The sequence below is a fragment of the Corvus cornix genome, chromosome 2 (genome assembly GCF_000738735.6).
Source record: "Corvus cornix cornix isolate S_Up_H32 chromosome 2, ASM73873v5, whole genome shotgun sequence".
Lineage (NCBI taxonomy): Eukaryota > Metazoa > Chordata > Aves > Passeriformes > Corvidae > Corvus > Corvus cornix.
Window position 1 is genome coordinate 120,058,978 of NC_046333.1, and position 25,324 is coordinate 120,084,301.

The window sequence follows — 25,324 nt, forward strand, 5'->3', positions numbered from 1 at the left end:
AAGCACTGATATCACTGGGAATGATAGAAAGGGGTAAGAGCATAGTAATAAGTGGGACTTTATCACTGGAAGCAAGCTGTTGGAATACAGAACTGAATCCTTAGTGACTACAGGTTAGCACCTTGGAGTGTGACCTCATTTATCCACCATTTGAGCTAGCAGTATTTCAGGGCCTGTGAGGTTTGCCAGTGTGCCTGAAGATTGAAAACCAAGAATTACTTGGCATTTTTGTGTTGAGCTAACTTTCTTCTTGGTGCAGTGCTACCTGTTTCCTTTTTTGCTTGAAATAGATCTTTACTGCTGTATATTATTGAAGATGCTTTCAATTTAGACTTCTTAGTTTTTTTGGGTTTTGGGAGGTTTTTGGTTTTTTTTTGTTCTTCATTTTCTCTGTTCTTCCTGTTGATGTGGTTTGTACTGTGACTTTGTCTTTATTTCATTTTTAGGTTTTCTATCAGTCAAACTGCCTGCAGTCTAGGAAATTAGTACAGATGGTTCTTTTTGAGAAGGAAAATATACTGAATTAGAACTTAACTCCTGTGATACGATGTACTCTTTTCTGCTGTCTCCATCCAGCATATGATGATTGTGCTTCCTACTGTTTTGTGTTTCCTTTACCCTTGTTTTTTCACAGCTCTTAGAGGAACATTTGATATCTGATGTTGAATTGGCATTCCATTCTAGAGTGTCTGACTCCCTCTTAGTCAGTGATAGAGTAGATAGAGTGGTTAGCCTGTGGTTTTTATCCTCCACAAGAGAAGGACATACAGTGACTGCCAGGGGATGTGGTTCACATTCTATTCCACTGCTGTGGACTCCAAAGTTAGACATCTCAAGATCTACCTGAGATTCACAGCTCTCATATTAAGGAGCTAAAACCAAAGGGGAGAAACTTGCAACATTTTAGCTAAATGTTCAGTCTATGGAGTCATGGAAAATTCCACTGGAGTTCAATGGAGTCATGATTAACCTTCATATGTCTTGAGAAGCAGAATTGTCAAGTAAAATTTTCTGATTCATTTACAAGATGATTCTAATCTTGTGAAATGAGATATTCTGGAGAAATATGTCGTTCATATCCAGAAGATAAAGTAGTGTTGAGTAAAAGCAAACATATCTCTATGATGTTTAAGATAGTAGGCTTGAGCTAACATTGCATGACCTAACATGCTGTAATGCCTGACTTATTTTTAGGCAATAATCTTGTCTTGGAATATTCAATGAAGGTGTAGCAACAAATTGTATTATATGTACCACTAGACTATTTTCCATTTCAGCCAGGTCTCTGTCTTGCATTGCAGCATTGCAGCAAAACCAAAAATCTTATTTTCTCTTTTCCAAACCAAAAGCATGAGCAAACATAACCCAGTAGTGCACTGAAGTCATAGGTTACACAAAGCAATCTAACAGAACAAACAGCACCTATACAACATCTCCAACTGCACGTTTTTCAGTAACCTAAACTTTCTTTAAAAAGCATTTAGTCTTTAGTACTCTCCAGTAAAAAAGAAAAATTATTGGAAAACTCTGTGGTGTATTTGAAACTTTATTATGGATGTGTGGAATGGTTTTGACATACCTGCTAGTTTATCTGCTTGACCCAGCTGGGGAGGTAAAATTAAATTCTTTTTCTACCATCTTTGGAAAGATGTCAGTGGTATGAATTTAATCAATGATTGAGCAAGAGCATGTACTGTCAGCAGTGATGGCATTGGTATGCTGATGGTATCCAGCTCAGTGTCTGCTTCTTGGAGTGTAGACAGTGCAGTCTTCCAGATGTCCCAGTGTCTGGCCATAATAGGGATGGTGATACAAAACAGATGGTCTTGTCTCAGGACAAAGCAGAGTTGATGCAAGCTGATAGAGGGATGGGGCTGGAAGAAATAGCAGAGCCTCGGTCGTTTGATGCCATGCTACACTCATCCTGGATTCACACTTAGCAGAGGTAGCAAGGAGGGCAGCTGTCCCTTTGCAGGTAGGCAGAAGTTGAAGAACAATAGAAAAGATCCACAGTATGTTTCTTCTAGTGTTTTATCTAAGGGTTTTGGTAATTATCGTAGAATTACTGACGTTACTGTCTCAGTCAGGACTTGCACCTAGAGCTCACTAGGAACGTTCACATACAACATACGAAGTAACCATTGCTAAATGTGCCTGTGCACACAGAGAGTTTAGAGATTTCTTTGCTGTCTCCCTGCCTGCCCAAACTGTCTGGTCTGAGATCACTCATATATGAGTTCCTAAATTAAATGGAACTTTTCTAGCACAAGAGATGCAATAGTGCCTGATTGAAAGGCACTTTTTCTAAAATGGGAGATGTGCTAGTTTGTCAGTAGAAAATTTAAGTTGTATAAGCATCTTGCTTCTTACTTAGTGTGTTTCTCTTTTCATGAAGAAAATTCTCTGAAGGACAAGTAAAATGTTTGACATTTTAGAGATATTTGGAATTAGAGATATTTGGAATTCAACCATTTTAATTTCAAAAAAAAAAGAAATTGGAGAAATAAGAAATTTGCACTGTAGGTATTCTTATGTGTGTAGGTTTATGAAAGAGAACATACATACTGACACTCCAGAAATCCTTGGACTAACAGTTTTTTTTAAAAAAAACCCTCTTGGAAGGTTCAGTGTTACTGGAAATGTTTGGCATAAGACTATTTGTAATTTTTATGCTTTGCCTCATCTTTCATTTTAATAAAAGGTGTATGAATTTCCACTGGCCTCTCAACAGCTAGGATTAATCCAGCCAAGGAGCTGGTAGAGTAACTTATGACGCTGCAAAGAAATATGAATGTGGCCCTCAGTGCAAAAATTGATCAATAAAATGCTAATCAGGTTAATATTTTCTCTGATTGGCTAAAAATGCATTGTAGTTGCTCTATGTTTTGTAAGGTATATTGAACTAACGAATTATTATTCATTTTAGCTCATATTTGTAAAACTTCATATAAACAGCATGCAAATTATCAGTTTAATTCAAAATAGACTTAGTAAAGAAAAATGTAAGCAATAATGTAATGTGAAATTCAATATTACAGATATATATTGTAAGGCACATCTGTACTATGTTAACCAAATACACTTCAAAAATATTATGGCTGTCTCCTCTTTGTTAAAGAATAAAAAACCCAAACTGAAACCTTTTAAATATACATTCTTTTCTAATGCTTTGATATTTTCATTATGATAGAAGAAAAACTTAGGGATTTAAACATGGCTTTTTCTATTATTCTGAAAAAGCTTTTTTTGGTGGTTTTCTTTAAGAATGCAGAGTTGAACTGTGGCCTAAATTGCACATAAATATAGTGGTTGCAGGAATGAGTGACTTAAGCATTGAAACTGATTAGAAATACTGATCAAAATTTGCTTTAAATGTTAAAAGTTGCTTTACTTAAAGCTAAGGTGCAAAAAAAAAAAAAAAGGAAAATGTTTACCAAGGGAAAACATTCCTTTAGATGCCTTCTCAAGTCCAGAATTTCCGGTGGTTTTGTGTATTATCTCATTATGACCTTTTTGAGGTTCTGTATTATTACTGTGCAAGCACTGATGTACAATTATGGCAATTGCAGTAATGCATTGCAGAATGTGATACAGCAAGTGAAATATTCTAAATTTTATTTCATTGGAAATGTAGAAGTAATTCAAGTGTTCCAAACAATAATAGATTCCCATTATTGTAAAAATAAAGTTTTTGAAATAATTCATTAGCACTGAATGAAACTGCCTGGTTGATAGCTTAGACCAATGAGTTTGAAATCCCTACTGGTAAGGAGCAACCATAGTTGTTTAGTCAGTTTTAGTGGCTGAACTGGTGGGTGAGCAGTGGTTATTAGGTGATGTTAGATCCCTGGCTTACCAGTAGGGGAATGATAAGAGGACATGATGCCAATTCTTTTCAGCTGTGGTTGTGGACTTTCTCATGTAAATAAAATGAGGCCATAATTTTGCATTCAGTGGTTTGGGCAGTTGAGATATCCAAGATTTGTGTTTTAAACTTCATCTGCCTAATTTGGAGCAAGGCTCTGAAGCCCCTGTGCTGCATCTTATCCTCTAATCTGCATCGCATCCTCTAATTCAGTGTTCCATCAGTCTTGACCGCAAGTCATTTGTTTTCAGTCATAAACAAATATCATGCCTAGTAGAAAAAGGGAGAATAAGCAGGAGCCCTGTGGGCCAGTGCTTCATGTAGTTTTTCTAAGATACTGAAGCATGCTTTAATGAAACTAGAACATCTTCATCAGAAAAGGCTACCTCCAATGTTAATTCCAGTCCCAGCTGGGGGAAAATAGAAAGAGGGAGAAACTGAAGAAAGATTCCACTCACTCTTGTGGTTAGAAGTGAGAACTCGAATCAATGATTCATTGTATATTTCGGTACCTGCAAACAATGCTGCTTTCCCTACTCCCATGTTGGTTTTGTGGTTTTTAGACTGTGGAGTGAATTTCTGCTAGATTGGCTCTGACATCTGATACAGGTAGAGGTAGATGTGCAAACTCAAAGACTCAGCAGCATCATGTTTCAGCTGGGTTTGTGTGCATCCATCAATGAAAGCACAAACGTTTAGGGAATTTATTGTCAACTTGAGATGCTTCTTTAGTAAGATATCTTCAGAACATTGTGTTCAAAAATCTAAGGAGTAAAAGTCTCTTGATGTATTTAGAATATTTGTATCAAAAGTCTATGGCATGGGTCTGAACTAGGCAAAATTCTGGTATTTGAAGATGTTTTTGGAAAATCATATTAGAACATATGTACCAGACTAACAACGTTGTCTGCTCCATGACATTGAAGAAACAAAAGATGTCATGTAGTTAGTGTACTGCAGAAGATAACTCCAGTTTTCCATCTGTTGAAGCAAATATTTAAAATACCCCATTCAGGAGTGGAGCATCAGATATTCTAAGTTAATGATTCTTCTGTGTCTGGAAGCCTAAGTCACATTATTTCTTTAGGAATTAATGTGGTCTTTTTTACTGGAATCTCTTGATATTTGGCAAGATAATTTATCCAAACCAAAGAGGATTGGTTTACATAGTAAGACACATAAAAGTATGACATATAAAGCAGCTTAGATTCCAAAAGCAGAACTTCTATCAGCAGTAGGATTTTGTTGATTTGTGTTTTTGGGTTTTTTCTTTGTTTGGTTTGTTGTTGTTTGTATTCTGGGGTTTCTTTGGTTGGTTGGGGGGTTTTTTTGTTTATTTGTTTGTTTTCAAATGAGATTAGTAGAGCCTGTTAAGAGTCTGCGCATCAGCCAACAGGCCTTGACAAATCAATGCTATATACAAGGAATACGTCAATGTCTGCCACAATGTAAGAACACTACCTTGAGAAATTCATTGTTTCAAAGAAAGAGGCATTATTTTACTGGTTTACCAGAATTGCCTGGTGGCATGCAAGAACATAAATCAGAATTCATTATCTGAATTTTTACTCTTACATGAAAACATTTAGTGCTTTTCTTAGTATTAGACTGAACGACAAACTGAGCTGTCATAGACTTCTTCCAGCTTTGAACCTTATACTACTTGAAGTACTCCTGGGAAATTACTGCATGTTTTATAATAGAGGAAGGAGACAGAAGTGACTGGATCATATAAAATAGTACAACACATGAGCTGATGTACACATGACTGGATCATATAAAACAGTACAGCACATGATCCTTCTGTGCAACTAAGCTTTCACTGTGTTTTATAGGAGTTTTGCATAAGAAGAGCTCTGTCCTTAAAGTGAATGGTGTGCAAGTCTTATATGTGTTTGTAAAATGATTCCCAAGACAATAAGCAATCTTGCACAGTTTCTAGAATACTTGGCACTAGTGAGTGCCCCTTTCCCTCTCCCCATCGCTTCCTCCCAAAAAAGAGAGGAAGTAAATAATTGTAAACAATGTCCTATTTAAAAACATGACCTTGTTATTGGGCTATATTCTTGTAGAGTTGAAATAGATAACTTTTTTCCCCCTTCCCTTTTTGGTGAAAGTTTTCTATTTAAAAAAATCACAAAGAATTAAGCTTAGTGCAGCATTATTATTAATCTAGAAAACATCTGGTTCTGTGCTGTGCTATATTACACTTGTGGTCTTTATCTCACTTTCAAGTATTTTTGTCTGTGGTTGTTTGGCAAAGCATGATGATTGCAGCTGTGTGAATTGATTTTGGTAAATTGCTGATTTGATAAAAATGTGAGGTTCTTTTTGCTTGATTCACAGGTACTTTTTTTAACCACATGGAACATATTTAATGGAAATTGCTATAGGACCGGGGCTGGGTTTTCACATACCCTATTCATTTAGAGAATAGCAGAGAGTGAACATTAAAGAAATACAGTGAACAGTCATGCATTAAAATAACAAACTTTTATTAGCATAAATGAGATTGCTTCATTTATGTGAACTTCCAGCCTATCACTATACAAAGATAAATAACCATTTTCTAAGGATTTGAGAAGTTTCACCGTATTCTTGTCTTTTGTGACACAAGCAGTCACCAGCTTGGCTTTTCTCTCTTTTTTTTCTCAGTGCATTACCTCATTGCTGCTCAATAAAATCACGGAGCCACTCAGCTATATCATTGCTAGTTGGTCTAGCAAAGAATACAAAGAAAGAGAAAAGATTCTGTGTCCAGACCCTGTAACTGCATTGACTTCTCAATGAAATCCTATTTTGCTAAGACTGGTTCTTTCCGATGGTACATAGAAACATCTGAACCTTTGAAGTTCTCTTTTTTTTTCACTCTTAAAATGCTGTATTGCATTCATTGATTGTATTTATATTAATAACTTTCCTATTTGTGATCAAATATTTTTCTGCAAAGCATACATGAATTATTATGAACAATATATACACATACATACAGAGTTTAGTACTCAAACTTCTGTGTGATTTATTGTTTTATTGCTGCCGGGTTTTGTCGTTTTGTTGGGGTTTTTTTTAATTAAAGGCCTTCAACAATGAATGTGGTTGATCTGGAAGATGGCATATAAACTTGCTTACAAACTCAAAAATCCCCATCCAATCCCATTTGGGTATTGCAAACCAGGCAGCTTCTCAAAGCCGTGTTGCTTTAGTGAGAAAAAAGTTCAATATCTGCACTGTAAATCTGAGGTATCCAGAAGAAACTGAAATCATTCCATGCTGATGCGGAGGTGCAGTAATCAAATTAAATAAAATGCTACAGTTAATCTTTGGATTTGGTAGATGGAGTTATACTTCTCTGCTTAGCTATATTATTAACAGCTTTTTGTAGCTTGCCATGGACGAATTCCATCCCATGTTGAATTAGATCAATGAAAATTCCGTGAGAAAAATTAACAATTGTATATGATGTAAGGTTTTGGTATTTTAAATCTGCATTTTGTGTGCACATTACTGCTGTTGGTCTAACACCATGTGACAATAAATCAATACTGCATACTATTCTGCCTACTTGTCTATTGGCTACAACTACAGGCAGCTCTTGAATCCACATTTCTTGGACAAACTTTCACTTAATTTTCTCTTGAGAGAAAAAGGCTGGTAGTTGACTAAAATGACAAAAAGGCATGGGTTTGATTTACAAATTCAAACATAAAAGTTGTCATGGAGGGCAGCCTATATCATTGCTTTGTTGAAACACTTACTCGTCTGAGAGCCAAAAGTTAATCAAGCAGAGAGCAGTAGAAAACCTTATTTAAAGAAATCACATCTGTTTAGTGGGAGAAAAGCCTGAGGCATATGCTTCAATTTCTTTTAAGCTGTAATTCATCCAGTGGTTTGCATCTGTTAAAAAATATGGAGATTTTCGCACCTCTTTAAAGCACAATTTAACTGTATTTATTTTAATATATAATGTGTTCCAAATACAGAATACCTTTTCTGAAATGACTCATAGATGATTGATTTCATAGCTCTCTTATCATATAACCTTCCAGGTCCTTTGAATTAGTTTGTGTATTAACCATACATGAAATTTAACAGAAAATATGTTGAAATGGTGTAAAATGATGACAGAAACTTCAGTACGGTTGTCAATTTATATCAAGGCAACAAATTGGCTGGTGGGGGGGTGGTGGGGAGGAGAGTTTTCTTAAGCAGTGAAATAAAACATTACAGAGAAGAAAATGTAGTTTAAGGACTTTGGTCACAAAATTTTCATTTGAGTTTAGCCTAGCTGTTATTGAATGTTGCATATTAAAATGCGTGTCTGCCCAAAAGAGTGTTGTTAACATGACATAATCCTGACAATCTTACCACACTTCACTGAGTTTGAAGCACAGTGGTAAGAGTAGGGTCTATGAATTATAGAGGACAACGAGAAGTATTTCAGGAAAAGATTTGGGGGATTGTATCTCATTCTTTTGTGTCTGAAAAGCACCTTGGTTCTCCATTGTGTGTCTATAATGATTACTTGTGTATTTTAAATTCTAATTGAATTTAATTGGATATTAATTCTAATATGCCTCCTCTGATTTTAAGGTTCTCTGTGATTTTTCTCCATCTGATATTGGGATTTAAAATCTTATTGTACTTCCTGCTTCATTTAGATCCTTTAACATTAGGTTTCTTTTGTAAATGTAAACATATTTCATATGAACATATGTATGGAAGACATTTTAAGTAGATGATGACATACTGTGTACTGTAAACCATATGCATCAGTCAGTACATGGAATGGTTACATGGTCAGTATATGGTCATTTCATAGAAGCTAACCAGTGCTTTGCTTGTTTACATTTCAGTTAAAGTCTAATCAATTTATAAACAAATGAAAATTGGTATTTATAGATACATGAGGCATAGAGAACTTGCCTGTTTTGTGTTAGCAAAAAATATAGAGATTAATATCTAAAGAATGGCCTGACTGTAAACCAAGAGAATACATTTACAATCTGACTGAGCTACACTATTCCAATGTGATCTTGGGAAAAAAATTCCCTGAGAACCTCTGCAGTCTCCCTTTAAAATGTGAATGATTTTACAATAGCTGAAAATTCAGTTACTATTATGAGTTGCCCATATTACAGGAATATGGTAGATTTAAGTATGGATGTTATGGTCCCTTTCAATGTGATATATTTGTCCATTTCACATTTTCTGGGTTTAGCAGAACACTTTTATTTTAGCAATATTTTTTCATTGCTAAGTGAATAGATGATGAAAAAAACACAGAGGAGTAGCATACACTCAAAAAATTTATTTTTGTCTTCAATATGTCTTGCTATTGGACAGCATCTCTTGATGACAAGTTTTTTAGAAATGAACCAGATAAATAAAGATTTTAAAAATATGCAACATGGTTTGATGTGGAAATGATACTGAATATTTTTAAAGGAATCCCTTATAAGAGGACAATAATATAAAAAAATAAAAATGCTCTCAAATGTCTTTTCCCATTAGTATGCAAGTAATTGTGTTTTCTTCCTGATTTTTGCCAGTTCCATTTTTTAGTGATTCTATAGGTGAGGCTCCTTTATTGCTACAAAATTTAACCATGTGTTCATCCTATCGTTCTGTCTTGTTGCAGAGGATCTTGATGATCTCAGAATGGAAGGAGTAACAAGTGTGGTATCCTCTGGGAGCAAATTCAATCAAACTCGAAGTGCTCATATGGCTGAGCCTCAAGCAAAGGTCACATTGAATATATGTGCAAGATGTGCCAGGTAAAATCAAAACAAAACCAGATCATGCTAACTAATGCATTTTTTCCCCAGGTATTTGGCTGTGTATTGTGCTTATGGGCCAGGTGATGACCTCTCCTGTGCTAGAAAAAAAAAATTACTTAGCTACTGACTACCCTATCACCTCTGGCATTTGAATGGTGCAACTTATGTTTATGCTTGATATATCGCATCAACAATGCATCAAAGAACATAGTCTGAGGCCTTACTTCACAGCTTGAAACTATTTTAAGCCCTTCTGTCTCTGAATTTCATTAGTTATTTGAGCTTCTGTGGTTTTTCAGGGGATGAATCAGGGAATTTAAAGGTTCAAATCCAATTTGAAAAGCACCTGTATAAATGGAGATTTAGTTGCACAGGTGCAGTTCAGGATTTCAAATAGTTGCTTCTTAGTACTTTATAATCTCATCCTGTTTCATCTCTGAGAAATAATTTAATCAGGTTGAACCTCTTTTGGTTTTGACAGCTGGAAATAATTTTTGCATTTACAGTATGAAGGCCAAATAAACAGGTTGGTATTCCTGTAGCTTAGTCAACTCGAGAATGCAACACTAACAGAAACCCCTTAAATTTCCTGGATGAATTCTTCTATGTAGACAAAAGCTCATTTGGAGAAAGGATTTAAGCCTGTTTAAATGACAAAACTAGCCTTCTCACCCTTCTGTTAATGGTTCAGATTAACAAGAACAATACAGAGGCATGCCAATTTTATCTGCCTGCCTTTGCCAATGGCTGCTCTATTGTGTAGTTTGAGAGCGGATTAGCCGCTTGTAAATAAAAAGCAACCTGTGGTGAAATTAAGTCAAAAGTTTGGCCATATGCCACCCTACTTTTTTCTACTTTTTTCCCCCATTTTTCTCATAAATTACTAATTTTCTAAAGCACTTATGTAGACAGAGGGGCTTCAAGACATTTTCTGATGCTCTGGAAGCATAACTACAGGCATAATGAATCACTCGTGCAATAGCATCTCTTTAGCAGGGTTGTGGAGCCTCAGGGAACTTCGGCTCACAGCACTGTCAGAGTAGCAGTGACTGGATGGCCTTGTAATTCTAGAGTTTTGCTTGTCAGCAGTGTGGCCTTATGCTTTAAGAAAAGAGCAAAAAGAGCAAACAAGCGAGTCATGGGATTCTTCCCAATTCATACAAACAAATTGCTTATGTTGTAAAATGTTTCCAAACAACTACCTACATGAATGTGTGGCACATTTTTTCATCTGCCATCCGTTGTCCATGGATTAACAAGTAGAAAGGTAAGGAATACAGAAACCTTAAGTTTTCTAAATGGTCGTTCTGAACTTACATAACATCTTTTATGGATTACTATGGAGGTTAATTAAATTTTGAATTCCCTAAAGTAGCTGCTAACAGCAGGGTGCCGAGATACTATATATTCTCTCAATCCTGCACACCAGGGAACAAACAGCTCAGATCTTGAGCCAAACCTAGCAACCTTGGCTATTGCTATTGTTCTTTAACGGCCTGTAATAAACGATTCTGCCCTCTAAAATATGAGCTGGGAGAGAAAGATCTCACAAAATTCCTTTTGTCACTTATCAGAGAACGCAAAACTGTGTTTTATTTTGCCTATACACCTTCATTAATTTTCCTACCATGTTTAAGGAAGTTGGTGAAGAACTAGATGATGCCTACCATGACTGATTCTTTTCACTCTAGTTGCAGTTTAGCAGTTTCTTTAAACTTTGAAGGAATTAAAAAAATACACAATCTCATCAGGAGCAAGGGAAGTCAAAAGAGAAAAATGGGTATTTCTATTGTATTCAGTAGTGAGGAAGCTCATTTTTTCTTCAAGGCGATAAAGTCTATCCATTCTTTTGGAGCATTCCTTCCTTCTTACTGAGGACACCTTTCCTCTCTTCAAGACAGTTATTAGTACAGTTAGCTCTCCCTTCAGTACCTTCACAGGGTTTTTGTCAGGAGCAGCTGAAGTAGTGGGTACAGACAGTTGCATAGAACAAGTGGCTTGTAAGACATGAAGACAGTTTTCTTCCTGTTTGGTTTCAAGAGCAATTAGATTTTCTGTTAGTCAGTAATATGGCCATTGAAAATACTGCTCTATAAAATTAGTCTGAGTGTTTGGATCATCTCACTGACTCAGTTTCTCAGTGTTGGCATTTGTTTCCATTGTAATGACAAAGGCTAGTATTTGGTGTAAGGTCATACAGAACCTAGTAGTGTATTAATTTGTTTTAGAAATTATATTTTTGTGTTTTCATATTCGATTTTCTAAGTAGTCCTGTGTGCTGTACAGTGTATATATAAATACTATGTGATTTGATTGTAGACATGTTTGAATACAATTGAAAAAGAAGTCAATATAAGTTGTTATGCATGCTTTTTCTTACAATTAAACAGATATATTTCCTCTTAATGTTACTCATTTTTCAGTTGTACAAAGTGATTTGAAATTAATTGAGCTATTAATGGCAGTAGTGTTCTGTAGATAATAGGGTTTGTCAAGTCAGATTAGCAAATTAGGGTTGCTGAAGGTATTTTGGCTGTCATTAGGAGAAATAACGACTTTTTACTTGAAATTTAATTGGCAAAGTTCCAAATGTTAGAAAACGTGCTTCATGGCTCAGACAAAAAGTTGAATTTTACTCATGCATTTGCATAATTGATTTCTTTCACCTTGCTGTATTTTTTTAAATGCTTTGCTCTGATTACTCTCCAGTCAATTTACCTTCTATGACACCTCCTTCAGACATTCCCCCACTTTCTTGGGTATATTGGAGCTTTTCTGAGAGAGGTTTATTTAAACAATCAAAGGAGTTTTTCAGTACTAGCTTTAATTAATTTGGCTTAATATTTTGTTTCCCACTTGGAAAGGACAAATATTCTTATCAAAGTTCCACCCTACTTTGTCATTAAAATAGTGTGTAAGTTTTGGACACTCCTGCTTCTAGGATTACATTTTCTTGCCATAGATCGTTAGCCTCCTCATTATTTGAGAATTAGAGTGAGCAGGTCTATGGCTATGTTTAGGTTACCTTAGCCTGAGAAGAGTGCTGGTTTCATTTTGTATACCAAATAAAACCACCTGCAGTAGGGTGCAGCTATATGTCTTATATTTCTGTGGCTTCTGGAGCTTCCTACAATGAGAGCGCAGTGACTTGTGAGAAGAATGGACTGAACCAATGGTTTACTCCATGCTGAGATACTTGTGATCAGACTTCATTTTGCTCCAGTTTAGCTCCTTCCCTTTGTTCCACAAAAAAGGAATGCCAAATGGAAGTGACTATAGTTAGAGATAAAAACCAACTTTGTTACAAGGCCAACTAAATCCAGTTTATATTGTAGAGGAAACCTGCAATGGTGTTGAGGCACTGTATTTGGGAAAATATTCTCACTTGCCCTAAGTCTCTTAGACAAAAGTACAAATTTGTTTGTGAATCATAAGAAATGAGACTCAGAATTGACATAATTGAACTAGAATAAAACTCCCAAACTTGTAAGTTTTTTTAGAAACTGATTTTTAACCTTCAATCATGATAATTTCACCAATCATCTTCAAATAATAAATAGGTAGATAGTTATCACAGACCAGGTCAGTTATTTTTAAAGAAGATAAAGTTCTCCACCCAGACATCTAGGAAATAAAAATGGGGAATTCTTTGAAGCTATCACACCAAATCAGTTTTTACAGCTTATGATTTAAAAAACTGAAACAATCTTCCCAAAACCACCAGAACCCCAAACAACCAACACCGCCTGCAAAAAAATTCCCAGAGGGAGATGAGAAATTAAAGGAAGGGTTAATTCTACTGGAGTATAAATTGGTTTGTAGTCTGGCATATAACTGTAAGAAACAGAGAGCTTACTGTTTTCTGTATAGATGTTTCACACACGATGAGCGAAATGCAGATGGATAACAGCTTTAAGAGGTTTTTCAAAAGGGGAAGTAGCTCCCAGAACAATGTTATTCCCATAGCTGCTCTTGGACTACAGGGCAAGTTAAGTAGCATATTAAGTCATCTAAATAAAGGGGTGACATCATTCACAAGGTGGAACAAAACAAGGTTTATAGATACAGAAAAAAGGCTACAAAAAACCCCCACCCTGTATTTAGAAGGTTTGCTTTTTTCTATTTAGCCTGAAAAATTAGCAAGGACACTTCTAGTAAAACAGATCTGTATTTAGATTATTTGAGCAAAATCGTTGTAATAATTCCTTCTTTTTCTAAGGGCACAGTTGGTCTGACTGACTTAAAAAATAGACTGACTCATTCTGTAACATGTTTTTGTGAATCCTTTCTCACATACAGGCAAAACAAATGAATTTCAGGTTTGGCCAATGAATCATAAGACATCCTCACACATTAGCAAAACTTGTATGGGTTAAATAGAGATTTAAATGACAATTTGTGAAAGCCAAACAACACTTCCATATTTCTCATCTGTATTGTTATTTGCACATTGAGCGTTTTGCAAGAATTTAATCAACCATAAGGTAAAAGATAATATTAATGTACTATTGAATGAATTACAGGGGGTTTTCTTTTTCTTTTTTCTTTTTTTTAAGGACCACCCATTAGCCTTGTATGCCCACTGCCATGCTCAAAAGTTAAATCTTGTTCTTGTGGAGTCTTGCCAATGCATTCCTGAAAGTAAGAAGCTTTTTGTTTTTAATAGCGCAAGGGCTGCATTCATTCTTTTTAACATCAATAGAATACAAAAAAGGGGTTGCATGTGATTAAAAAAGAAATGGGATTATAGAAAACATACTGTGCCACAAGCTTGAAGGCTTCTGAACAAGAATGTTGGGAAGGAGCACTAGTCGCATACAAATGTGGGTTTGAGATGCAATGTTTTAGTTAATATTTTAAGATTAGCTAAAGCAAAAGGACAGTGTAGTAAGGCCTTTTAACATATTAGAGGAATCAAAAATATAGGTATAAACAAACAAATTGCATCTATACATTAAAAAAAAATAAATGAGGCTTTTCTTACTGTCACCATGGGATGTGGAGTACAGTTCAAGTGTAGTAACTTGTATCCTTGAGCTGTTAATGTAGAATAAATGAGGTGCTCTGTGTATGCTGCCATTATAGATATTTTTGGAAAACTTAGTTTGAAGAAAGTACTCAAAAATTCTCATGCCAGTCTGCCTTGCCTGTGAAACCTTCATTGTTACCCTGCGCATCATCTGTGAGTTTTACTCCTTTAGGATGTCTTGTCCTCCAAACAGTCTTCAAGTTAGCTTGTTTATTTACCAGTTACCTTTTCTTTAACAATTTGGATCTTTTTAAGTCTGGTTTTCTCCAGTAGTCTCCACTATGTCCCTGCATACCTGGGATATAATCATATAAACTGTGTGGTACTATATGAAATTTAAGAATCACATATTAGTTCACTGCCATACACCACTGGACTTTGAGCAGATCTTCATGACACACAGCCCAGGAACCTACAGGGGAGGAGACAGAAGAATTGAAGGAGCCAGCTATAATTTGTCATAAACTTCAGATTAATGGTGGAAACTATGGAACTGTTGTTTGAATTGGCCATCATATATCTCTAGAAAAGAACAGGAATTAATTGGTTGGCTGGGGAACTCTATGGTGTTAATCTAGCTTCAACCATTTTATAATCTTAGAGTTTGTATGGACGTGCTTTATCTCAGTATCACAAAGCTCTAGCAATACTAATGAGACTTGAGGTCATAAAGAAGCATTTGGTGGAAAACTTGATAATGAGCTGTGAAGAAAATAGTCTGAAGCTGGACAAGTGAATCTAGTTTAACTATCAAAAGCAGAAAAGCAGATGTCTGTAAATAGGGAAAAACTGCTGTTAAAAAGCCATTTTACTGTATGCACTGTAATCAGACAACGCTCTTGAAACTTCAGACAACAAAGAGAAAAATTAATGAAATTAATAAGCCCTATGAGTAAGATCATAAATACTGATTAAAAACTACATTTAAAAAATGGACAACGATAATGGAGTCCTGGAAGATTTCCTCAAGTAAAGGAAGGAAGCCTGCTGATCTTCCTCAACTTCCACTCTGCACAAGATCCCTTCCTTATTGTCTATGAATAGTCTGCTCTCTTTGTCATTGTGTTCCCTGAACAGAAACCATTTTCATGGCTGACTTGTGTTTTGAAATGAGATGGGTTCTCCTACCTTGTCCAGGCATGTAATCCCAAAATAACTCTAGAACTGGGGATGGAAGTGTGTCAGGGAATGGATACTGCACCATGCAACATCGGGATAGAGGCTGATTGGGTAGGGTGAGAAAGGGGCAACCTCCGGCATCCCCTGTAGATGGCATAGGTCCTGGAAGAAGGAAGGGTGTAACTTTTGTTTCTGGTGCATTTTTTTGGCAGGTGGTCTAGGTTTATGTTCTGCCAGATTAGACTAAGCCATCACAGTAGATGCTTCTGCTCTGTTTTCAGCAGACTGCTGCTGTTCAAGTCCGACTGTAAGATTTCTTTCCCAAACAGAGCCATTCTGGCATCAGTCACCTCAAAGGGAGTAATACCTTGAAAATGCATGCAGGACTAAATGACATTGAAACTCCATGGACTGTTTTCCCCTTATCCTGACCGTATGTAACAGTATGTGCTGCCTGGGTGACATCATAAAAGGCTATGTCTGTATTGAATTCTAGCAGGAAAAGTTCTGCATGTGCAAATATTCCTCAGCTGCTACATGAATTGTCAAAACTGCTCTGTGAAGGAAATCTGCAGATGCTAATTTAAAGGTGGTTCAGGTATGTTTACATGAACTATAATCATCTCTTTAACTGCAGTGTTAAGGGGTGATGGAATTAGGAGAAAACCTGAATACAGTGAATATAAAATAACTGCCTGTTTTTCTTAATAGACTCTAATATTATTATTATTATTAATCAATAATACACAGATGTGTCAGAAAGAATAACCTCTCAAGTTCTCCATATAATCCCTTGCTTGGCTCTGTACACTGTGATGTAATACTGGGGAATGGGCACAGGTAAATGTGTGGTTTTGTACATGTATTTGCATAAAGAATAGTCTTTGTGTGTCTGCCCAGTAGTGGTAAGGCCAGTGTAGTGACTCAGTTTCTGGCAGAAATTTCTGGTTTGTTAATTTTCCTGAAATCTGGGAACAAATTACTTCAAAATACCAAGGGAAAAAAACTGTTTCCAAACTGAAGTGGTTGGTACAGAATGAATGTTGGTGGAAAAATTCTGTGATTAGTGTTCATGTACAGACTTTGAGGAGGTTTATGTCTTCAAATCGTATCAAAACTTTTGATTATATACACTTTTTTTTTTTCTTTCCTGTCAGGCATTTCATATTATCTGACTGTGTATTATTTCTAAGTGGCTATTATTATAGTGAAGAAAGTACTAAACATTCCAGATGAATCAGGTCACTATTTTACGTTCTTTTTTCTTTATCTATTTTTTTGTAACCTTAGTTTTATTGGACCCCTTGTTTAAAAGAGTTGAATTTTCCTCATGTTTGTTTGTGCCAGCTTCACAGACTTTGTCCTAAACAAAATATTTTATTTGCATATTTTTCCTTTTAATAGTGGCAAACAAGTAAATTAAACTCCATATGGTAGTGCTTTATAAATTTTAAAAATCTCCTTTCACTTTGGAAAATTGAGAACAAACCCCATATTTTTCCTTTGGCTAGTTGGAACTTCTTATAAAGTAGAAAAACAAAAATAATTACAGGGAAAAAAAAGCTGTGTTAAAAAAAAGGTATATTTTCACTTCGCTTTTTTGATGAGCTGAGTTTGGGCAGCGATTAATTTGCCCAATTTTGATGCATAAATAACGATGATAATGTGTTCATTGTCTTTGGATTTTCTAAGTGCTAAGTACAGCTAAAATCACTTTATCTTCCCCTTCCTGGAGTGGTGTACCACTTTAGTATCCTATTCTTTCAAAACAAGAGAAAAAACACTGAAGAAGAAAGTCATTCAGAAAATATTTTTACTAGCCTTAGTGGTTATCAGAGACAGAGACCATAAATAAATTTTCAAGATTTGGTAGGCTGACTTGCTAAGTTGTCAGAGTAACACACTGGCTTGCCGTTTCTTTCACTGTCTTCTGTTTCTTTAGAACATCTTACTGTATGCAAAATGGAGAATATCTGTGTGATTTCAAATTACTTTTTGGGTTCATGGATGACCTCTGAAATGCACAAGATAGTATAATTTTAGTCCTAGACCTTAATTAGTTTCATGGCAAACTCACAATGAATGTGTGTTTTGGAAGAATGGCCAAAGTCTCTCTATTTTCAAAATCTTAACAGTGTTTTGGGAAGGGAACAATGTAAGACAGGAAATTTACATGAAGTGATTATACAGAAATCTTGGAAAGATCAGACTTCTTTCCTCCCTCTTTTTTTTGCATGAATTTCCCACTTGGTAAATTCAACAAGCAATAATTTCAGTCCTATTGGAAGTTCCACAAAATATTGTGAAAATAAAAATATCATCTGTTATCAAAAATTATGTAAGCTGTGAAGTGACCAGTGTTTTCAGATGATGTATTTCCCTCTGTGTTAGATTTAACAGCTATTTTATTTCCTTATAGTCTGCACATATGGGGTAGACTTGTTGTTTTTGACCTAAATAGCTGTCAATCAGCATAAAAATAATGGAAGACTTCCATTTGTTTGGAGAAGGAGAAGTGTTTACATGTTAGTGAAAATAGGCTTAGGCTTGAAACTTGAGCACTAGGTACATAAAATTTGCATGTGAATTACATCTTATACATACATCTTCTCATGATAAGTCTGGTTTTGGAGATGTGGCAGTGCACCAGTTTTATCTGGAGATAGCCCTGCTGTAACTTAACTGACAGGGTATTAATATCTGGTTTTGGTTATGCAGGAAGAGTGCAGCATAAGATGCTGTGAATTGATGAGGTGTCACTAGAATATCTTTTGTAAGAACTATTGTTCAACAGTACCTAAGGGTTTTTTTTTATTTCAGGCTGGCTGTTGAAAGAGAGAACTGGTTTGAGCAGGTTGGTGCACTTGTGAGCATTTAAAAGTGCCATGGAGAAATTCTAACAGCAGATATAAAGGATTTTTTAGATCTTTTGAATGTATTAGTCTTGATTAGTAAAAACGAAAGCAGTAAGAGCATATTTGAATATGAAATTAATATTATTTTGCTGCTCCTGAAAATTATTCTGCTGTCTCTCAATTTAGTGGAGGGAAGCATCCTCTTCATTCTGTCCTTCATTTGTAGGTCTTGTCAAGACATCTCTTTCTCTTTTCCTCTACAAAACCCATTTAACCCCCTCAATAATTTAAAGAGACAAGTGCTTTACCAAGCTTTTCTCCCTTCTTTTCCTTTGCTCTCTTTGATGTGTGCTTTGCAAGCTAATTCTCTATGGCAATGTTTATAGATTCTTTCTGTTTTGTGCAACACTGTGATGTGTATTTGCCACAGCAGTTTCTTCTGGGTGAAAAAGATATAGGGAGGAAGCCAGGAGATCGTGAGCTTGGGGAAGCCTGTTGGTCATAATTTGAGGCTCTGGATAGCGGTTTAATATAGCTCTTAAAGACACAAATGCACACTCACACACAAAACTCTTTCATAAGTCCTAGAAAAAATGGTTCACAGGAGAAGAAAGAGTGTTAAGTCTGAAAAGACTGACAAAGACTGTAATTTTTCTCCTGTGAGATAATGGTTTGAAGCCAGCAGCAGATAAAAGATTGCCATAAGAATGGCTTAATTCCCCATCTTGTAAAAGGATTAGATAATTCAGTCTCTTTATGGATTCCTTACTCTGGGAAATATATTTCCACTTTTGGTTCTCCTCAGAAATAGCTGCAGAGTGTACTTATTTAAAGGCACAAAGACCTGCATTCAGACATTTTGAAAAGGCAAACAGCACACAAAAAAGATTATTTTGTAGGCTGTGTCAATGTGTAAGTTTTGCTCAGCAAGTGCATATTCTAGTATTACCAGCTGAAAACATTATGCTGTGCATTATCTATTGGTGACATGGAAACTTTCCACAAAAATCTCCAAGAGTGACTGCAAAATAGTGTGTTTAATTTGCAGAAGGAGAATGGATGTCAACCAAAATCCATTTTTAGCTACTGGTTTAGGAATTTTCAAGTAATTTGCTGTGTTCTAGTGTGTAAGCACTGAGAAATAGTGTCCTTAAGGAAGTGAGTCCAAAAGCAAGAAACAGAGTGTGGTTTGAATGGTATTGGTGAAAATGAAGTTATTTTAGATTAACTTTGTCTTAGATCAGGGTTAAATTCAAATAATACAAATGCTTTATATCTCGCATGAATAGAATTGCAGGTAGTAACAACATACTCCTGCTGATAGCCTTGCATCACCCCTTTAAAGTGGATTTAAAGGAATTATAAATCTGTGTTGGGAAGCATGCTGATTGTGTCATTAAGCTTATATTCCTACGTTTTATTCAGAAATTGTATTAAATATCTGTATTTATTAATGTAGTCTTATAGTGTACTTTTGGAAATGTCTGCCTTCCTAGATAATGTTCTGCAGGATAATCCAATAGTCCTCATGCTTCATTTCTCTTCAATGCAGATGCTTCCTGTATTTTAGTGTATGGAGAAAACAGAAACTATGACACTGATTTCTTAATATAACCAGGTGGCATGCTGCAGAGCTTTTCTATTGTTGCTTCAGAGGTGGCAGCCACTCTCACTGCTCACCAAATTCACAATCCTCTGTTAGAGGATCCTCCTCCGATAGAGCTAAGACATTTTTCTTCTAGAGTTCATTGATCTAAAAGTCATATAAACTTCTTTTAAAATCTGATCTTCATTAGGAAGGTAGTGTGTGTAGCTAAGGCTGATGAATTTTTCCAGATAAAGAGTACTTTTGCCAGTATATTTTTTAATAATATTTATTTCATATAATTTTATCATTATATTAACCAGTACAGTTTGTACTGGAAAACTGGCATCTTTTTGTCTCTGTACTTGTGAATACACTAGGAGTTTTTCTGGCACAGTTTTAATATTTTTATATTTGTAAAAGACATTAGTACGACAAATGGAATAAGTAAAAAATTCCTGGCTTTATATTTAGGTGCTGAAAAAGCGTTGGATTTTACAGCAGTACAAAGGAGTGCAGAACTTGTGGAGTCAGTAAGTCAAGGTGCATGAGATCAGAATTTGGATCAGTATGTTTGGGAACAAAGAATGAAGTAAACTCACCATATTGTAAGCAAGTCAGGACAGATGATTATGAAGCTTGAAATACTCTTACTGGTGTTGGGGTTGCTAGGGAAAGGTGCAAGAAAACATTCAATGTAACCTAAAAGCGTGTGGGGCCTTTCAGGTCTTTTGTTGTCTGATCTCTGTTGCTATAACTTCCCTGGAGTTATGTATTTGTCCTAGGGAAATTATAACTCAGTATTACAGTGCTATCAGAGAGAGATGTAAGACGTAGATGTGAAGTTTTAAATTACAGAAAGGAAGAAAATTATTTGAAAGCAGAAAAAAAAAGGAAGTACAATAAGTCAAATTTATCCTTCTTCTCATCTCTGACTAAAATTCCCTTTGGCTGCCAAAGGAACATCACCATGTTGTGTGTATAATAAGTTTCTTTTGTTAATAAGTTCATGATACTCATTAATCTTACAAAATCTATATTAGAGGTTTTGATCCAAATTAATAACTGCTTCATGAAGAAACTAACTATAAATCATGGAAGTATTTGTTAGGATTTTTTCAAGAGAATAGGTAACCTACTTTGAAGTAATTTAAGGAAAATAAGTGATTCAACAAGTCAAAATCTCCTTAAGTAAGATTCTAATACAAACATGATACTACTTCTGTGTTTCAGAGAACTTTGTTGCTGTGGCCTTAAAAATATACACCTGTTCTGGCTGATCATGAAAACAACTTTACTGCTCTTTTTGCCGAAAGATTTAAGGATTCTTTACCAAAATTTCCCCTACTTCTCACCATATTCAGCTAAAAGAAGTCAGCTGAGTCTTTAGCAATGCAGATCAAGAATTTTCCAATTAAATACGTGTTTTCAGGAATAATGTTTCACAGAAACCAAAATGTTTTTCAGTGTTTATTCAGATTCAACAAAATTTAGCTGACACAGGGCAGAGCAGAGAGAATGGCTGGAGCTGCAGTGCTCAGACTTGTAATTTCCCCCCTCCTCCTTGGAGAGTGCCTTTTACTGTCCTGGAGCCTGGAGGAATTTTTCTTCACTACTAAAAAGTCAGCAGAAGGATTTGTATTTTCTTGAAATAACAGGTTTTCAGGATTTCTTCTCAAGTTGAGTTTGAGTTTCTGTTGGTGTTCGCCTCTAGAATTTGAGCACAGTTATCCAGCTCTGGTTTGCTATGTTTAAAATTAAAATTAAGTCCTTAGTTGTGCACCAGAACTTGAAGGCCAGCCACATGCACGGTAAGTATATAACTCTCGCCTGTAGCTGTTTATTTGGGATTAAAGAAGATTTTGTCTAAAAATGATAACCCTTCTTCTGGTTCATTTTAGGAAGGAATAGAATGGGATTTTGATTATTTAAGTGACATTTCTGGAAGACTAGGTCAAAATAGCATTAACCTAAATATAATCTAAATTTCTCTGTCTGTAAGTGACAATCACCCTCTGAATTTTATTTGGCTCTATAAGTACAACCTGTACTATACACTAGTACAAGACAATTAATAATGCACATACTTTGGATCAGTAGTCTATACAAAGAGCAAATACTAGAGAGCATATATCTCACTATGAGATATCCAAAGCATTTCCATTGCTTGAATTTCAGAATACTTTATGCCTTCTCCTTAGGCTCTGATGTTAGAAAGTACCTAGGCTTGTAATTAAGTGTTTATAATTATTTTTATTAATCCCATATAGTCCTTGGAAGTATTACGTGAACTGTATTAGGGTTTTTTAAATTGTAGTATTCTGCTATAACATAAAATTTACTTTAGTTTCTCTAACTACTGATTTTAAGAATGTCATAGAACAACAGTGTTGACAGAGAGGACAATAATTGTGTATATCTACATTTAGTGCACAGGAGGAGTTCCCAGGTAGGAATTTGTCCTGCATCCAACCTTGACAGGTTGGAGAGATGGGCAGAGAAGAACCATCTGAAATTCAACACAGGCAAATGCAGAGTCCTGCACCTGGGAAGTAATAACCCCCCTGCACCAGCACAGGCTGGGGGCTGACCTGCTGGAAAGCAGCTGTGCAGAGAAGGACCTGGGGGTTTTGGTGGACAAGCTGTCCATGAGCCAGCAGTGTGTTCTGGTGGTCAAGTAGGCCAGTGGCGTCCTGGGGTGGATTAGGAAGAGCCCTGCCAGTGGGTTGAAGGAGGTGATTCTAACCCTACTCAGTCCTGATGAAGCCACATCTGGAGTGCTGTGTCCAGTTCTGGGCTCCTCACGACAAGAGAGACTGGAGGTCCTGGAGCTGGTCCAGCAGAGGGCTACAAAAATGGTTAAGGGACTGTAATATCTCTCTAACAAGGAAAGGCTGAGGGAGCTGGGCCTGTTCATCCTTGAGAAGAGATGAGTGAGAGGGGGCCTCATCCACGTACACAAGTGCTGAAGGAAGGGTTTCAAGAGGCTGGATCCAGCCTCTTCTGGGTGATGCCAAGTAATGGAACAAGGGGCAATAGACAGAAACTGATGCACAGGAAGTTCCACCTGACATGAGAAAGAACTTCTTTACTGTGCAGGTGACTGTGCACTGGAAGAGGTTTCCCAGAGAGATTGTGGAGTCTCTCTCACTGGAAATATTCAAGAACCATCTGGACACAACCCTGTGCTATGTGCTCTGGGATGACCCTGCTCAAGCAGGGAGGTTGGACCAGATGGCCCACTGTGGTCCTTTCCAGCCTGACCCATTCTGTGAATCTGTGAATCATATTTTCTAAATCATACCAGCAGTAGGACTGTGATTCCCACACCCACAAGCTTGTTTGTAGTGATAAACCCTGTATAATGCTTCTGCACTGAATCTGTAGAATTTATTCAGAATATCTTTGGTCCTGAAGTCCTTGACAGTTTTCTTGGAAGAAGCGCTACAGAATGCATTTTGGGGTCAAAGAAAATTGAAATGTTTACCTGTAGGCTGTTTGCTTTTGTAGCTCTTGCAGCTCCAACATGCAGCTGGTTAATAGAACTTAAACAATGTCCTCTGAGAGATCACACTAGAAACAGATATGGGAAAAAATTTTGGCTATCAGGTATAAAATTTAGACTGACATTAAAATAATTAATAGCTGAAATAATATTTTGGTTAAAAACTGAAGTAGTCCATCAAGTGTTAGTAAGATAGTAGTTTTTAGGTAACTCTTCTAAACCTATGTGTCTTTCTAAACTATACTTCTTTCTGCTTAAGACTTTTTAAGTGTTTTTCACTGTGGAGATGTCTTATGAATAATATTACTTTTGAAGAAGAAATTGTAATAGTCCAAGTAACAGAATTATTTTGGCACGAAATAGTGTTTGTGACTTGTTGCTTGAGTTTCATGAGAATCTATTCTAATATTAATCTATATGTAAGAAATACATAAATAAGTTTGAAAACTGGATGTGAAAATAAGGTCCGGATATGTCAAACATCCTATTAATCCATCCACCCAGTGCCCCAGCCATTTCTTCCTACAAAGCAAAATCATATGAAATGGATTTTCTGATTAGATACATTGAAAAGAATTTTTTTTGTGTGTTCTTCATGCGGCAACAGACCACTTAAATATATCTAAATTCTAGAATAAGATGAGAATAATTTCAGTTACTCATGTCTGGTTTGGATTTATTGAAGCTCAGAATGGGAACATGTTATAAAATCTTGAAAATTCTGATGGGATAAAATAAGCAGCTCCTAGAGATTGTTCTTGTATGACTGTAATGTAAGCAGAAAAGGTTGGAGTAATTTTCCTTTTAGTTAAATATAAATGAACTACCAACATGGCTGGAGAGAAGAGTATCTCACTTCTGGTTCCTGCAATTTTGTGCATATCCTTCTAAGATTGCATATGTGGTTGCAGTAAACATGCATATGTATGTAATGAAGGAGGATGGGTTTTATTCCAGAAGAAAATGATGTGATTTTTGAGATCTTCCTTTTTTTGCATAGTTTTTTCATTTGCAATTTGTTTTCTCCTATTTGAATATCTTTAGAATAATGGTACAAAATTATTTGCTTCTGTTTTACAAGCTAGGTTTTTAAAGAATTGGCAATTAGAGCATTAGAAGCCAGGTACAGAACTATAAAGGATAGCTAGAAGTAATTTTCAAAATTAGGTTTACAGCTTCTAGTTTTACATTTTGTTGTCTTGAGGAGTTTTGTGTTCTTCTATGGAACTGCTTCCTTAGATAAGAAACACTATGAATTTACATTGAGCTTTCCATCAAAAAGAAATCATTCTAGGAGCAATAAAAGGAGATCAAGTAATTGGGGGAGGAGGGTGCTGGGAAAACAGTTTTGAGGTGTACAAACAAATAGATGACTTAAGATCCATGTCTATTAGATAACTGTGGGAGTCATAAAATGTGAAATTTAGGTAGGGTAGATAAGGGGGTTGTACTTGGTTTCAAAGGTTAATTTCAAGCTTAGTGTAAAACAACTGCAGAGGGTAAGAATACAGAGTGAAAAGAAACATTTTTTCTTCCAAGAGATAAATTATTTCTTTCCCCAAGGTTTTACTTCAATGCATTTTTATGAT

At 35.9% G+C, this 25,324-nt stretch overlaps 1 protein-coding gene across 5 annotated transcripts in view; it reads left to right on the plus strand.

Moving 5' to 3' along the window:
* C2H8orf34 (chromosome 2 C8orf34 homolog) overlaps positions 1 to 25,324 on the plus strand; it is a 152,865-nt gene that overhangs the window by 91,202 nt on the left and 36,339 nt on the right. For all 5 annotated transcript variants that reach the window (XM_039549110.1, XM_039549112.1, XM_039549114.1 and 2 more), the window contains one exon: positions 9,504 to 9,639. In XM_039549110.1, coding sequence (XP_039405044.1) covers positions 9,504 to 9,639 — 136 coding nt within the window. The remainder of the gene's footprint in view (positions 1 to 9,503; positions 9,640 to 25,324) is intronic.